This window comes from Onychostoma macrolepis, chromosome 16, assembly GCF_012432095.1.
Source record: "Onychostoma macrolepis isolate SWU-2019 chromosome 16, ASM1243209v1, whole genome shotgun sequence".
Taxonomy (NCBI): domain Eukaryota; kingdom Metazoa; phylum Chordata; class Actinopteri; order Cypriniformes; family Cyprinidae; genus Onychostoma; species Onychostoma macrolepis.
Window position 1 is genome coordinate 15,715,271 of NC_081170.1, and position 17,433 is coordinate 15,732,703.

A 17,433-nucleotide genomic window follows, 5' to 3' on the forward strand; every position below is an offset into this window, starting at 1 on the left:
GTACCTTAAAGGTACATATTAGTACTTAAAGTGAACATAAAGTATACCTTTTGAAAAGGTACCGCCCCAGTGACAGCTTTTGTACCTTTATTTCTGAGAGTGAACTCTGCCATGGATGCTGTTTTTGCCCAGTCTCTTTCTTATTGTTGAATCATGAACACTGACCTTAATTGAGGCAAGTGAGGCCTGCAGTTCTTTAGATGTTGTTCTTGGTTCTTTTAGGACCTCCTGGATGAGTCGTCTTTGTGCTCTTGGAGTAATTTTGGTAGGCCGGCCACTCCTGGGAATGTTCACTTCTGTTCCAAGTTTTCTCCATTTGTGGATAATGGCTCTGACCATGGTTTGCTGGAGTCCCAAAGCCTTAGAAATGGCTTTATAACCCTTTCCAGACTTCCAGATTTTGTTTCTCATCTGTTTATGAATTTGTTAAGATCGTGGAATGATGTGTTGCTCTTTAAGCATGCTTCACAGGTTCTATTTAAGTGATTTCTTGATTCAACAGGTCTGGCAGTAATCAGCATTTGACCACTGGATTTACAAAAATCATTTCAGGTTTAAGAAGGGTTTCAACATTGCATCAACTACTGATGAACACATTCATTTTTATTTGAATTATCACTCTGTAGGGTTTTTTTAACCATGTATTATTATGCCTTTGGAAGGCTTTTGTCCTTCAAACTCATTAAAATGCATATATTCACATTATTTTTTATTTACATGTAATGCAGGCATTCACTGCAGCGGCCGTTAGAAGCTCCAGTTCCCATAGAAATCTGAGGTTAGACCAGCCGATGCGCATGCACAGTTATAAGCACGTTATGACTGTGCATGCGCATTGGCTGGTCTAGCCTGAAAAATAAGCTTTTTAAATGCTATTTGAACATAAAAAACAGCATTCATGGGTCAATTAATTTCAGATTTTTGTTGCTGATTTGACGTGTAATTGAATTGCGAGTTCAGCGAGCAGTTTTTGAGATTTCAGGATTCGTCTTGTATGAGCTGCCTGGAGGCATTGCAAATATGGCCGCCGAGTGAAGAGACTTTCCTTGAAAGGGACTTTGTTTTAAAATGATTTATTTTAATTTTTAATTTTTTTATGATTTAATTAATTGTTAGCTTTTCATTAAACTCATAAACCCCCTGCAGTTCCTTTATGTACCCTAGTTTGGGAAACCTTGATGTAGTAATGTTTAATACACTTCATGTTGTAAATTACAATGAATGGAACACATTTTCTTACTCTTTGCATTTTTTACATCATTATGGTACAAGATAATCCCATTTAAATCAATGTGATAAACGAGTTAAGTCAAAAGTAATCTAAAAGTAATCTGATTATATTACCTAAAATGTGTAATGTAACGGATTACATTACTGACTACAATTTTTGTCATTTAATCTGGAATCAGTAACGGATTACAATTTGTAAGTAATCTACCCAGCTCTGTATTATGAGAGCCAGAAATATTAGAATGAGAATCTGGAATGGAGCAATTCGGCTTTAATGACGTGACGCAGTCAACTCTGTCTGTGTCTGTAAAGGTGTGAACTAATTGGTCCATACAATTAGAACAACAAAGGGACAGTGTTCCTCAGAAAGTTCCTGTAGCCTATCCATATTAGATTAGTTTGATAACTACTCGTCTTGTGTATTGCAGGATCTCCATGTATCTATTGTTTGTGACAATTGTTTTCAGACATAAAGGTCTGTCCCACAGACAGCTTTGTGTTACGATTCTTTGAAGGCTGACACGCTAACATCTCTGCTCAAGAACTGTGCTACACTACTACTTTCATTAAATTCTTCTCCCAAAAACAACTTTGGCCAAGCTTTCTTATTTTGTTTATTAGAAGATATTGAAAACATTGGTGATGCAGTGTGGTGCAGCCAGAAGGACAATAATGATGCATGTCAGAGATAGATCAAATTTATATAAGAAGTAACAAATCACTCTCATACTGGTGACCAAGGCAAATTCTGAGAACTCAGATGAACAGTTACATAATCCATAACTCCAAATCAGAGATCTTATAAAAATAGCCAAAAATTAGCTGGATGATTTTTTTGCTCTCTTTTTTCTTTTTCCAACTTTCATAGTTTTCTATGAATAGCAAATTTCATTATGTTTAGATAATACATAATATAGGGTATATATAATATACAGTCATAATATATGGTAGGCCTGAGAAGCAAGTTATTCACCACAAGCAATCACCTGTTTGTTATCTTTAAACAAGGTCAAATGTAGTTGAAAATTATGGTCTACAAACAAAACAGACACAAAAAACAATACTGGTTGCAACCAAGCAAACATGATTGTTTGATAGTGTAAACAAAAGAAACTCAACACGTAGACACATCCCTTACAGAGACACACACTGCCAGCAGTACCTTTCATATGGTAACGAGGACAATATTAAAACAGTTGAGGCTCCATAGCTCAGTGGTTAGAGCACTGGTCTTGTAAACCAGGGGTCGCGAGTTCAATTCTCGCTGGGGCCTAACAGACACTTTTGAGTAGTTATCAAAAGAAGTTTACAGCTATAGATGACTAGTGCTACAATAGACCAGAACGGAGCAAGTCTGATATGAAGTGTTCAACTGTGAGTAAACAAAAAACGATAGCTAAGACACATCACAGATGTTCAACCATCCTGAAAGAGGTCAAATGTAGCAAAATAGACACAAGATTGGTTGCAACCAAGCAAAGAAATTACTAATCATTTTCCAATCTGGTGAGACGGTATAAACGATGTAAAACAAAATATTAAGCAGCACAACTGTTTTCAACATTGATAATAATAAGAAATGTTTCTTGAGCACCAAATCAATTTTTTGACTTTGTGATCTTTAATCAAAATATCATAACTTGCTCTTCTTGTGATATGTTTGACTTGATATCGGTGATGTATGACTGTCCTGCATAGGTGCTCATGTGACTAGTGTTCCCTTCTGGTATGCCAGACACACCCCTTAGAGATACAGAAAGACTGTATAAGGACAATAAGGACAGCACAAGACTAGGTGAGGCTCCATAGCTCAGTGGTTAGAGCACTGGTCTTGTAAACCAGGGGTCGCGAGTTCAATCCTCGCTGGGGCCTGATTAATACATAAAGGACACTTTTGAACCACTATCAAAAGTGTTTACAGATGTAAATGATTGTCAATAGATCTGATAATTGTTCAAGGCTACAAAAGACACCAAGGGCTGTAGACTATATGCAGAATTTCACCCTACATGTGAGTGCAAGTAGTGCTGCAACTTTCTGATCTGATATTTCAAGCACTTTACAGAATATAAGCAAGAATGTTTTGGATAAATTTTGTTTCATTGCATTGATTTACATCTGTGTATCACTGTGTGTTTTCTCTTATTAGGAAACATATAAGTGAAATCTAATATAAGGTAAAGGCACATTATTACTTAAAACGTTTATTTCTTAAATATCCACTGTTTTATAAAGCACACACATATATATATATATATATATATATATATACAGGTGCATCTCAATTAATTAGAATGTCATGGAAAAGTTCATTTATTTCAGTAATTGAACTCAAATTGTGAAACTCGTGTATTAAATAAATTCAATGCTCACAGACTGAAGTAGTTTAAGTCTTTGGTTCTTTTAATTGTGATGATTTTGGCTCAAATTTAACAAAAACCCATCAAACATCTCAACAAATTAGAATATGGTGACATGCCAATCAGCTAATCAACTCAAAACACCTGCAAAAGTTTCCTGAGCCTTCAAAATGGTCTCTCAGTTTGGTTCACTAGGCTACACAATCATGGGGAAGACTGCTGATCTGACAGTTGTCCAGAAGACAATCATTGACACCCTTCACAAGGAGGGTAAGACACAAACATTCATTGCCAAAGAAGCTGGCTGTTCACAGAGTGCTGTATCCAAGCATGTTAACAGAAAGTTGAGTGAAAGCAAAAAGTGTGGAAGAAAAAGATGCACAACCAACCGAGAGAACCGCAGCCTTATGAGGATTGTCAAGCAAAATCGATTCAAGAATTTGGGTGAACTTCACAAGGAATGGACTGAGGCTGGGGTCAAGGCATCAAGAGCCACCACACACAGACGTGAATTTGGCTACAGTTGTCGTATTCCTCTTGTTAAGCCACTCCTGATCCAGACAACGTCAGAGGCGTCTTACCTGGGCTAAGGAGAAGAAGAACTGGACTGTTGCCCAGTGGTCCAAAGTCCTCTTTTCAGATGAGAGCAAGTTTTGTATTTCATTTGGAAACCAACGTCCTAAAGTCTGGAGGAAGGGTGGAGAAGCTCATAGCCCAAGTTGCTTGAAGTCCAGTGTTAAGTTTCCACAGTCAGTGATGATTTGGGGTGCAATGTCATCCGCTGGTGTTGGTCCATTGTGTTTTTTGAAAACCAAAGTCACTGCACCCATTTACCAAGAAATTTTAGAGCACTTCATGCTTCCTTCTGCTGACCAGCTTTTTAAAGATGCTGATTTCATTTTCCAGCAGGATTTGGCACCTGTTCACACTGCCAAAAGTTAGTTAAATGACCATGGTGTTGGTGTGCTTGACTGGCCAGCAAACTCACCAGACCTGAACCCCATAGAGAATCTATAGGGTATTGTCAAGAGGAAAATGAGAAACAAGAGACCAAAAAAATGCAGATGAGCTGAAGGCCACTGTCAAAGAAACCTGGGCTTCCATACCACCTCAACAGTGCCACAAACTGATCACCTCCATGCCACGCCGAATTGAGGCAGTAATTAAAGCAAAAGGAGCCCCTACCAAGTATTGAGTACATATACAGTAAATGAACATACTTTCCAGAAGGCCAACAGTTCACTAAAAATGTTTTTTTTTTTATTGGTCTTATGAAGTATTCTAATTTGTTGAGATAGTGAATTGGTGGGTTTTTGTTAAATGTGAGCCAAAATCATCACAATTAAAAGACTTAAACTACTTCAGTCTGTGTGCACTGAATTTATATGAAATAAATGAACTTTTCCACGACATTCTAATTTATTGAGATGCACCTATATATAAAAACATAGGCATATAGGAAAAAATTAAAACATTGATGTGCAAAAAAGCCACATCTGTTGTCATTTTTTTGTTCATAATCTGTTTAGCACAATTATAATGTACTAGGATTGGATGAACAATGAAGTTATGCAGACAGAAGGATTTCATTTGTGACAGATGAGTCACATGTTTGTCATTCCTCCTGAACTTCAAACAATCAAATGTTGGACACACCCTTTGAGCAGTTTTTCATATGTACTTTTCATATGGTAACAAGGACAACACTAATACAGGTGAGGCTCCATAGCTCAGTGGTTAGAGCACTGGTCTTGTAAACCAGGGGTCGCGAGTTCAATTCTCGCTGGGGCCTAACAGACACTTTTGAGTAGTTATCAAAAAAAGTTTACAGCTATAGATGACTAGTGCTACAATAGACCAGAACGGAGCAAGTCTGATATGAAGTGTTCAACTGTGAGTAAACAAAAAATGAAAGCTAAGACACATCACAGGTGTTCAACCATCCTGAAAGAGGTCAAATGTAGCAAAATAGACACAAGATTGGTTGCAACCAAGCAAAGAAATTACTAATCATTTTCCAATCTGGTGAGACGGTATAAACGATGTAAAACAAAATATTAAGCAGCACAACTGTTTTCAACATTGATAATAGTAAGAAATGTTTCTTGAGCACCAAATCAATTTTTTGACTTTGTGATCTTTAATCAAAATATCATAACTTGCTCTTCTTGTGATATGTTTGACTTGATATCGGTGATGTATGACTGTCCTGCATAGGTGCTCATGTGACTAGTGTTCCCTTCTGGTGTGCCAGACACACCCCTTAGAGATACAGAAAGACTGTATAAGGACAATAAGGACAGCACAAGACTAGGTGAGGCTCCATAGCTCAGTGGTTAGAGCACTGGTCTTGTAAACCAGGGGTCGCGAGTTCAATCCTCGCTGGGGCCTATGAATTAATTTTGAACAAGTATCAAAAACCATTTGCAGACATACATTACTTCCAAGAGAACCACATAGATAGAACTGACAAGAGGAACACTTACGAGCCATCACTTGTGTCTGACTTGTGTGCTCTGAAGAACTTCTAAAAAACTTGAAGCATACCATGTAGAATCAAATTTACTCAGGAAAGGCCTCAAAAAAACCAAGAACAGATTTAATTGTTTAAAAATATTTCAATATCAAAACATTTATACATCAAATCCTGAACTGTCTTGGCATAGAATGTACAAAAATCCTGCACAAATAAAGTTTTATACAAAAACAATACAAAAATCTGAAGGCTGCCATGGCATAAAACAGAAACACCATTAAGACAACAGAAAGCAGATAGATTAAGCAGAGGAACTAGATGAGAAATCGTTTGTCAACCAGAGTTTTGCTTGCTAGGTTCCTGCGGCCCATTCCATTTCGGATTAATCTGAAGACCTGAAGGAGAGCACATTAAAACATCAACTCGAAATAAACCAGTTCATTCACATATTCACATATACTAACCAGCTGCTGAAGGTATGTCAACACAGCTGCGAGAATGAAGTTCTGACTGCCCAGATCCACCACACAGAAAAAGAGGGTGTCAAAGATCAACAGCACAGCCTCATTACCATAAAAGAGGACATCAGCGAATGAGTGAGAATCATCTGAGAGAAGATAAACAAAAAACATTTTCACTCAATCACTCAAAACACTAATGATTTGATAAGATTTGCAGAGTGTTTTTTTACCATTATAAAAGATGCTTTTATCCAGTGGCTCTATAAACTCCATACCAATAAGTCTCTCAAATAGCAGCTTATCTTTCACTATGTAATCCATCTCACGATGTGCCTGAGAAAACAGCATTCAGAGCCAATCAAAACACAGACCAACCATAATAAACTACTGGAAAAATCACAAGCATCAGTGAAATGAAATCCTCACATGATCAATGACAGAGCCCAGAAATCGGTTCATAGTATGGTAAGCTTTTGTGCTCTGCTCACATGGATTGGCTGAAGCATCCACCAACCTTGAGGGCCCACTTCTCTGTAGGGGTAGAGACATTATTAGCCACCTTTACCAAGAGTGATTTGTGTGGGAGATTACTGTGCTATACCTTGGGGAAAAAATTGTCTTCAGAAGTAAGCTAAATGTGACAAAATCAGGGATCACAGCAAAAGGTAAAAATGATTCATTAAAAAAAAAAAAAAATGGAAAATGTTTTCTTGTTTGTAATAACATTTCTTAATATGAAATATGCTTTATCATTATTTGCTTGTTAAAAACAATAAAAGCCTATGGTTTGTCCTCTTTTAGATAAGTAAATATAAGTGTTTATGTTTGTGTTTATACCCTGCTGATTGGCTCGATTATCCGGTCATATTGTGCTCGCAGGCGGTTGGTTATTGAAATCTGAAATGTCTGAGTGTCTGAGTTCGGCAAAAGTCCCCTTTGGCCACAAAGATTCTCCTACAATGCATAAAAAAAAATAATAAGTCATCCATTCAAACCTCTATTATTAAATGTAAGACTCAAAATTCATCCTACCGCCTCCCTCTTCAGGTTTGTATTCATCTCATCCATGTTAGTGTCAGCATGACCATGAACAGAACGTCCATGAATGTAGTAGCCAAAACATCGATGAGACAGCAGCAGCACTGAGATCTAACAGATACACACATACACACAATAGAAGACAAAATTCAAGCAACATTAAACCATTACATACTGTATGTTAGTCTAAAATTGTACACTTATTGTCTATGAATTACAGTCTATCTGCAAAGAAGATTTCTAGCCTAATACTTACATTGCTGATTGAGCACAGATCCACAAACTGGCGAATTTTGTCTTCAACAAAGCGTTCATGGACTACTGTGAAGAATATCACCTAAGGCAAAATGCCACAGAAAGGAACATGTGAAACAGCACAGGTGACACACACCAAGAGGCTGCTTGTTTTTAAGTATACATGTTTTTACCTGTATTAAGCCAATGCATAGCCACATTGCAGAAGCCACACCGTAGCGGAGTATGAGGCTGCATGGCGGAGTGTATGCCTCAGGAGACCGACGCAGTTCGGATGAGGGGTCTCTTAGAGCCAAATTTGAGAAGCCCACCACCTGCAAACACAATATTCGACATTTGTTAAAGGAGACCTATTATGCCCCCAGATCCATAGATTGTGTCTGTGAAGTTTCAGCTCTAAATACCCCATAGATCATTTATTATATCATTTTGAAAATGCCTATTTTGAGCAGAAGCAGAAACAGGCTGTTTTCGTGCATTTCTCTTTAAATGCAAATGAGCTGCTCCCCATCCCCTTTTCCAGAATAAAGCTATGCCTTTACAGCTCGTATCTCAGATAGTCTGCTACAAAAAAAAAAAAGTTTTGTTTCGTTTTTCATGTCTATCACACTGAAGTCATGCCTTTTAAAGCCATATCAGTTTAAACTTCTGATATACGGGTTTTCTGAGCACACACATCTGAAGCATGCGCACAGAAAGTGGCTGTTACATGGCATGTTAATACTAAACTAAGTTGTCTTTAATGTCTTATTGCGCTTAAACTGCCAAATACACACAAGTTTATGTTAAAAACACACGTTACAAAATCATTCAGTTATGTATGTGAAGGTAAACAGCTGGGAAATGTCATCGGTGCAGCCAAAGACAGAACAGTTAGCATGGCATTACTGGTACACCGTTGTTGTTTGTGAAAACACAATGGCGGCGCCGTGGGTGGAAATGGCTAATTTTTTCACAAGCTTGCAGAGAAAGGCTTACAAAAAAAACAATTACTGGGTTGTTCTTTTTTTTATGTTTTCTGGGTTGGTAGATTATAGCATTTAAACAGGAAAAAGTCGGATTTTCATGATATGTCACCTTTAACAGAGTCCTTAACAAGATAGTATATTCTTTAAGCGGCCAGTTTTGGAAATAGGTTTTGAGGCAAACTGTAGACTGTGTGTTGTTGGCCTTACCTCCAAAAAGAAAAGCACAGCAATGACCTGAAATGTGGGGTTGATCTTGCGAATCGTCTGAATCTCATTCCACTCATTGGCCACAAAATATGTTCTCCAGATACTGACAGGAGATGCTTGACTTTTTGCTTCACCAGACCCTGAGCACATTACAACATAATTATAGAATATGTATCATTAAAAAATATAAAATTGGATTTAAAGTGTAGAGTTCGTATCGGTATAATGGAACATGCATTTGAGAAGCCCATTAGAGAAACACTGTAATTACCCTCCACATGTTTACTGGCTTTACCACGAGGTCTTTCCCAGTCTATGAAGAAAATATCCACAGACAGCTGAACAAAAAGCTTATGAAGAAATTGTACAGTCTGTAACAAAAAAAAAAGTTGGGTTAACCTGGGAAGAAGGGAATAGACAGACATATATGGGTTACTCCACCCCAAAATGAAAATTTTGTCATTAATCACTTACCCCATGTCATTCCAAACCTGAAAAACCGTTGTTCGTTTTCGGAACACAATTTAAGGTATTTTGGATGAAAACTGGGAGGCTTGTGACTGTCCCATTGACTGGCAAGTAAATACCACTGTCAAGGCCCAGAAAAGTATGAAAGACATCATCAGAATAGTCCATCTGCCATCAGTGGTTCAATCTGAATTTAATGAAGTGACGAGAACACTTTTTCTGCATAAAGAAAACAAAAATAATGATTTATTCAATAATTCGTCTCCTCCTTCTGTAGCGCCATTTTGGAGAGTATCCGCTGAACGCAAAGAGCATACGCTGTTCTTTGTCAGCCGCACCACAAGGATACCCTGTTTTCACAAGCCTCCCAGTTTTCATCTGAAATATCTTAAATTGTGTTCCGAAGACGAACAAAGCTTTTACAGGTTTGGAACGACATGGGGGTAAGTGATTAAATGACAAAATTTTCATTTTGGAAGTGGAGTAACCCTTTAAATAACAAGATGGTGCCGCACATGGCTGCCTCGGTTTGTTGCTCCTTGGTACTTTACTGTTTTTGTTTGTTTGTCCTGTCTTAAGCAATGTTTTTCCGATCAGCTTCACTAGAAACAAACTCTTGGACATAAGAAATAGCACACCAGATAACTTATTGCCGAAGTTTGAACATTTAGACGTTTTACTGGACATTTTAGTCGGTGGAGCTACGTTCCTATACAAGCACTCCAGGCGACGTGAAATTCCGATGGCACGGTTTTAGGACTCCGCTGCCGAGTATTCATCTGGTGAATCTCCGCTCGCTTGCAAATAAATCAGACGAACTACAACTCCTCACCCACACAAACAAGGATTTTTTAAACTCTGCTGTGCTTTGCTTCACCGAAACCAAACAACAACTGAGGCCAATCAACAACTGGCTGAAGACCTGAACGAGTTTTACTGCAGGTTTGAAAAGCAAAAGCCTGGTCTGACACCCCACACCCACTCTGACCGTCTCACAGCACAGCCATCAACACCCTCCCCCTCCCTACCCCCTACTGTTTCTCAACCTGCACTTAAGATCTGTGAAGATGATGTAAGCAAAGTCTTCAGGAGACAGAAAATAAGGAAAGCCAAAGGCCCATCTGTGATGATGAAGTCATTCGAGAGGCTCGTGTTGGCCCACCTGAAGGACATTACTGGACCCATGCTGGACCCCCTGCAGTTTGCTTACGAAGCAAACAGGTCTGTGGATGATGCAGTCAACATGGGATTGCAAACCAGGGACTTATGCAAGGATCCTGTTTGTGGACTTCAGCTCCGCTTTCAAGACCATCATCCCGGATACCCTTCAGAATAAACTGACCCAGCTCTCTATACCCACCTCCATCTGTCAGTGGATCACCAGCTTCCTGACAGACAGGCAGCAGCTAGTTAGGCTGGGAAAACTCACATCCAACACCCGCACCATCAGCACTGGAGCTCCTCAGGGCTGTGTTCTCTCCCTGTTAGATTTTAGCAGAAACACTCTGTGCCCTTTTGCCCAGAAGATGCGCTGATGTGTGCTGAGCTTGCATATGTCCTAAACTTTGGCCTTGATTGCTAAAGAGACATTGTTCCATATTTAGATGATTTAGATGTCTGTGTCTGATAAGATCATCCAATGGTGTAACTTCTCGTTTCGTATATATACTCCCCGATGACTTAATAAATGCTGAGCTTTGGTTAAACGGGACACTTGAGTCTTGTCTTGTCTTGTCACTGCTATTCTCCCTCTACACAAATGACTGCACCTCTAATGACCCCTCTGTCAAACTCCTGAAGTTTGCAGATGACACTACAGTCATCGGCCTCATCCAGGACGGTGACGAGTCTGTTTACAGACAAGAGGTTGAGCAGCTGGCTGTATAGTGCAGTCTTAACAACCTGGAGCTGAAAACTGTAGAGATGATAGTGGACTTCAGGAGAACCCCCTGAAGATATAAGAAGACTGTAGCGGACTGTTAGGACAGCAGAAAGGATCATTGGTGTGCACCTGCCCAGCCTTCAGGACTTGTACTACTCCAGAGTGAAGAAACGGTCAGGTAACATCATCACAGTCCCCTCTCACCCTGGACACAACCTGTTTGCACTTCTCCCTTCAGGCAGACGCTACAGATCTCGGTGCACTAGAACATCTAGGCATAAAAACAATTTTTCCCCCATGCCATCTCCAGCCTAAACAGCTAACACAGGAATTATTACCTGTGTTCTGTAATTCATGCCTGTAATTTATTCTCCATCTCTAATTATTACCGCTCTCTCAAGTACTATGTAAATACATATGCAATATGCATATTTTCTATACAGCTGTATATATAGAGTAAATAATGCACAAATCTGTACATAAATCTTCTGTTCCAGATTCATACACATTATTATTTATTGTTAAGTCTTATTTAAATGTTTCTGTTCTCATGTCAGATATGGCTTCTTAAAAATCACAACAAATTCCTCGTGTGTTTGCGCACACCTGGCGAATAAAGCTGATTCTGATTCTAAATACGCAACTTGTAGCGTATAAGTTAATGCTCATATTTGTACTCACCTTCAAAGCAAAGGCACAGCCAACATAAACAACAAATCGCTCCTCCTGAGCTGGTAATGGCAGCAACACAGACACAAATAGCTGGGCCTGGAGATACACAAAAAGCCTTGTCTTTATAGGTCTTAATTTCTGTTTTAAGGTGTGTTCACATTGGCGAATGAATAAGATTCATGCTTTTGTTCACATGACCAAAGCTACAGCTATTATATAAAACTATGTCTTGATGGCACACACAAACAGAGCATAAACAGTCTGATAACATGTAAATACTGTTTGACATCCTTTCTTTGACAAGTGGCTGTCAGAAATGCAAAGTTGCACAGAGCTTGTCTTGCTGTGGACAGGCCTTTAGACCTAAAGAACTCCATCAAAAAATAAAGGGTTTGTATAGACTGCACATCCTAGCAAAAAAAACCTAATTTGACAGGACAGTGGAAGAAATTCACAGAAACACAGATACTAAACTGATGTCTGATAAGTGGGTGAGACTACATTAACAACAGAAAAAGTGATAGACTTGCCTCTACTGTCTGGAAAATATTGAGAGGAAAAGTAAAAGAAAGAAAAAGGAAAAAAGACTCATGTGAGGCTTAATCATATTCATAATAGACTAGAAATTGCCACTCACAGACATGATAAATGCAAACCTTAAAGAATATGAGCCAGTAGAGTCCTGTTCCAACTGTGATGATGAAGAAAATATTTGCCAGGTCACCAGCATAGAACACCAAAAACTTCATAATGGTCTGAAACAGAAATGACATTATTATGCATCTGGGTTGTGAATTGTTTATAATCATCTCTGAATGTGAGCTTTTACCTGCAGGTCAATGAGAGGAGATGCAATTCTTCTTTTCCAGCTTGCTGTCTTCAATAAAGAGTGGACAACAGCCACCCCACCCAGCACACCAAGAGCAATCTAGATATGAATAGACATATGAATAAGCTCATCAACATAAAACAGAAAACTGATTTTCGTTGTTTATACTCACATCAGTTTTGACCCGAGCTTCTTCCTGGTCCATCATATACTCAAGAGAGAATGACACCTGTAGATATGTACATAAAAACAGAAATTAACCTGTTTGGCTGATCACATAAACACTTCAAAATGTGCAAAATATTTAGCATTTATTACATTTACACTATGTATCCTATCTGTCAAAAGAATAAAAGATTTTTTGATTAATTGTATTAACATATGCTTGGGACTTACTGTAACAGTCTGTGTGGTGGGGTAAGTGACAGGTATATCTGAGTAAGTCACAGTCATCAGAGGGGGGTACACCTGTCCCTTCTGTGTATTTGGCACCAGCCGAAACCTGTTCAGTGCAGGACATCAAGCTTGGTGTGATCTCCCACTATGTGTGTTTTATGTGTTTGTGAGTGCGTAGTACTAACCCGATCTTAATGTTAGAGGCCACACGTATGACCCCAGGTGAAGAACTCAAAGAGTTTTGCCTTCCACTCAACGTGTCCACAAGCATCAACCTTCGGGTCAGTAACCAGTTATTGATGTTAGATCCTGACACAAGAGAAGCCAGCATGGTGATAAAGCGGCAAGGCCATGATATGGAAGTGTTTGATCAAAAAATGTGTTTGTATGTTGTACCCTCATTAGTGAACTGGCCATTAAACTGCTGGTTGATATTTAAGAGAGGCACTGCAAGAAGACGCGTGTCCTCCTGTGGCTTCTGAATGACCAGGAACACGTCATAGAACACAGGCTCTGGATACCTATTCAGAAGCTCTGACACAGACAGCACACACTAAGAAAAGAAAAAAAAACCTTCACATATTCAGCTGAAAATAAAAACATGTATACTGACCAAACGGAGAAACACATTGCTAAATATGGAACACATATGGACAACAACAGAAGATAAGTCAGACTCACACTCTGCTTGTAGGCTGTCCCAAACGTGAAAGCAGACTGTTGTCTGGTAGGGGTGTCTGGACACAGCTACAGAGGATTTAATTAAGCATATTTTTCTTATATAACGCTTTACAATTACAATTTCAAAACAAGTTAAATAAATTTAGTGCTGTCACACGATTACTCGTATCCAAAATAAGAGTTTTGTTTATATAATATTTGTGTGTACTGTGTATGTGTATATTTATATATAAAGACACACACATACAGCATATGTTTTGAAAATATTTAGATGAATATATTTATTTTCATATAATTTATTATATATAAATGTAACATATTTTTCTTAAATATATACATGCATGTGTGTATTTATATATACATAATAAATATACACAGTACAGTTTATTTGTGAATTTGACCTCAGAAGAGAAAGTAATCATGCCTGCTTACCTGGAGGTTTCCTCCACCAACGCTCTCCCATCTCAAAAACTCCCCACGCACTGAGTAAACAGCAGCCCGCAGCTCGATGTTAGTGTTCTGAAAGTGAGAGGAAGGTTTGTGAAAATGACTACATGTATGCTTATGCTTTCAAAATGTTTAGATGTCAAAAGTGTTTACCTTTTGTGTCCCTTTAAAGCTGAATCCAACAGGAAGCGGCTCATTCTGTAGAATCCGTGATGCCAACCCAAGCTGGTCTCCATAGTAAAGCCAAGGCAGGTTTGCCCTCCTAGAATCACAAATGAGAGTGAGGGTCTATGTGTGTCACAAATACAAGTAAACTGGATTCTTTCACCCATTAGTTGTGAATTTAAATACTTTACAGAACACTTCATAACCACATCATATAATATCAGAACAAATCAGGTCTGCCCATATCACTTCTGAGACAGGAAACAATTTATCTTGAATGAGTTACACTGTATTTAATTATATAACATTGCACATGACGGATCTCCTATGGTTATTTTAAATAGCCTGGGGTTCCAATCTAGCACTCCACTGCCCTTTTGATGAGAGGGATAAATCACAATCAGCTAATCATTATGGCAAAATAGACTTAAGATCTGAACTTATAGTGGTTTTCTATATTATCTTGTATCACAAGAAAGATGTATCATGAGAAAGATGCATTTTCAGAGCTGCGTTTAATGGAAGTCATGTGATGGGGGTTGCCTTTAGAGCATGTAGTTTTTTTAACCTATTCTAAGTGCATAGTCATATAATGGTTATAAAGAGTCATGTGTTAACCTGAAATATGTATTAAAATAAGAATCATGAGGGTAACATTTAGAGAGTCATATGTTAAGTTTTTTTTTACAAAATATAATAGGGGGCTTGTTTGCCACAATTTAAAAAAAAAAACATCTTGATGTATGAAATATAACTGTATGTGGATGACAGCTAGGAGGTAAAAAATAAATAAATAAATAAATAAACTCACTGAATGATATATAAACAGAACACTGAGACACAAGATTTCAGATGTACAGCTGGATATCTCGGCTTTGTTGTTTGCCAATAAAGTCTAATTTTTTGAAACCTGGAACCCAGGTTTGAGAGACTTTTTTCTCAAGAGAGAAAAAAAAAAATAGCAAGAGCCACAACACACTGAGCTGATTATATTATTTAAAGTAAACAGTAATAGTAAACAGTAAAGTACTATATAGTAATTGTATGTATGTTACCAGTAGGAGACATCCTGGCTGCTGCCCTGAGCAGCTGTTGTTCTGTAGACTGTGTTGTAGAGGCCACAGGCATCATTGTTGATTGTGCTAAAGGAGTGCATGTTCATCACACACATGTTGCCCAGAGACTGACATGCTGTCCGGTTGGAGAACAACTACAGAGCAAAATAAGCAAAACTTAAATATGTTCCAAAGCAAAGCCTGACGTGTAAACATTTAAAACAGACTTGAGCATATATGTAGAAATTTACCAAACAGGCAGCTGCTGAAGAATACATGAAGTTTGAAAACCATGCCGATAGGACAGAGTTGGCCTGTGTAACACAAACACTTCACACTTTAAAGCAACAAATCTCAGCATGCTAACAGAAGTACACAAACACAACTCATAGTGTTAACTTTGAATTCTTACCAGTTGGCTAAAGATGACATTTGGGACAACTGAGGTAGGTAGACCATTTGAAGGGAAGCACATCCCACCTGCCTGTAAACAGAGCAATGCAATAATCAGTATCAATGCATAACATAAACATATACATGCACTACCGGTCAAAAGTTTGGAATAAACATTTGCCTGCCAATGTTTGAGATTCTCACCTGTACATTTGAAATACCACAAACACAAGACTGAGATGAGTTGATGAAGGAGTCCTCACATCTTACACACCTAAGCATACACATGTCCAAACAAAATGAATCAATTTATACGACATGAAGATCAACATGAAAATCCAGTGGCATTGATAGAAACAGCAGAGTTACCTGTTGCCTGTTGTATCTGGGGCAGAAAATGCGGGCTCTGTTGCATTACATGCTTCACATCGTGATTCATTTAATGGATTCCCGTTCCCATCTCTTTCCACTGACCAATGCAGACATGTCATAAAATCATAAACAATTCTGTGAGTACATAAACAATTTGAGTGCTTGTTTCAGAGAAGAAGAAAGAAAAAAACATCCTACATTTGATTCATGGTTATTTATACACAACTAAAATGAAAAGCACTTACCCAACACACTTCCCTTAGGACACTGACACTTGCCATTCTCCCCTACACTTCCAGAACAACTGACACACCCATACCCATCCTGGGTGACCCCCTATGAATGAGAGTACATATAAATGTATGAAAGTATTAATATTATTAATAATATAAGATCTAAAATTAGTCATTTAAATTTAATACAAAACCTGATTAGCATCAGGACACTGCTGGCACGTGATGGACGCCCCGTTGCTGACCAGCACCCTGAAACCAGTCTGACACTCACATGCCAGTCCTATATGACAGAAATACACACAAACATACAAGCTGGTTTACAATTAAGTGTATTATAAAGTTCCGTGTTTATAATTACATTCATTTTAAACACTTATTTGTTTACTATGCGCAGATGCAAATGCAGAACGTTTTATTAGCGCGCATGCAGTTGATTCACTCTTAAGATACTTACTCTAGGTTAAATTAAAAACAAATATGACAATATATCAGCAAATGACTGCTTTTTAGTGTACAACGTCTGTTATCTACAGGTTAGGTTGGTCAAAACAAAGCAAACTAATCTGTGCTACGCGTAACGGTACCTGATTTGCTGCTGACTTGATTCGGCCCGCATTTCACACAAGACAATCTCGAAATATCAAAATAACTGTCCACACCACAATCCGAAGGCTGCTGAAAAGATATAGAGAACTGCTGGCAGAAAAAAACGTTTAGTTTGAACAGGACTATGACGGAGAAACTGCACACAAATGCTCTCAGCGTCTCCGTCGCCATGGTGCAGATGACGCGTGATGACGTACCGGTTCCTGTTCACGCTCAGAGGGCGTGCAGAGTGCGCG

The 17,433-nt window shown here is 38.4% G+C and overlaps 1 protein-coding gene and 4 non-coding genes across 5 annotated transcripts; 4 read left to right on the top strand and 1 right to left on the bottom strand.

The window, feature by feature from the left end:
* The first annotated feature begins 2,430 nt into the window (after window positions 1-2,430).
* trnat-ugu (transfer RNA threonine (anticodon UGU)) lies at window positions 2,431-2,503 on the top strand. The gene has a single exon. It is a non-coding gene; the product is annotated as a tRNA-Thr (tRNA).
* Window positions 2,504-3,029: 526 nt separating this feature from the next.
* trnat-ugu (transfer RNA threonine (anticodon UGU)) lies at window positions 3,030-3,102 on the top strand. Its single transcript has one exon. It is a non-coding gene; the product is annotated as a tRNA-Thr (tRNA).
* Window positions 3,103-3,655: 553 nt separating this feature from the next.
* On the bottom strand, window positions 3,656-17,433 carry tmem67 (transmembrane protein 67). The gene is made up of 28 exons (XM_058747889.1): window positions 17,176-17,433; window positions 16,783-16,871; window positions 16,601-16,691; window positions 16,353-16,452; window positions 16,188-16,257; window positions 16,003-16,074; window positions 15,842-15,904; window positions 15,591-15,745; window positions 14,524-14,632; window positions 14,356-14,442; window positions 13,924-13,989; window positions 13,639-13,795; window positions 13,428-13,551; window positions 13,243-13,348; window positions 13,019-13,075; window positions 12,847-12,945; window positions 12,674-12,772; window positions 12,027-12,113; window positions 9,267-9,366; window positions 8,996-9,135; window positions 7,994-8,134; window positions 7,822-7,902; window positions 7,560-7,676; window positions 7,365-7,481; window positions 6,954-7,058; window positions 6,758-6,860; window positions 6,531-6,673; window positions 3,656-6,461 (listed from the first exon to the last, which is right to left on the bottom strand). Exons 1-28 carry the CDS (start codon window positions 17,366-17,368, stop codon window positions 6,381-6,383), a joined length of 2,952 nt encoding a protein of 983 aa, XP_058603872.1. The 5' UTR covers window positions 17,369-17,433; the 3' UTR covers window positions 3,656-6,380.
* trnat-ugu (transfer RNA threonine (anticodon UGU)) lies at window positions 5,310-5,382 on the top strand. The gene has a single exon. It is a non-coding gene; the product is annotated as a tRNA-Thr (tRNA).
* trnat-ugu (transfer RNA threonine (anticodon UGU)) lies at window positions 5,909-5,981 on the top strand. The gene has a single exon. It is a non-coding gene; the product is annotated as a tRNA-Thr (tRNA).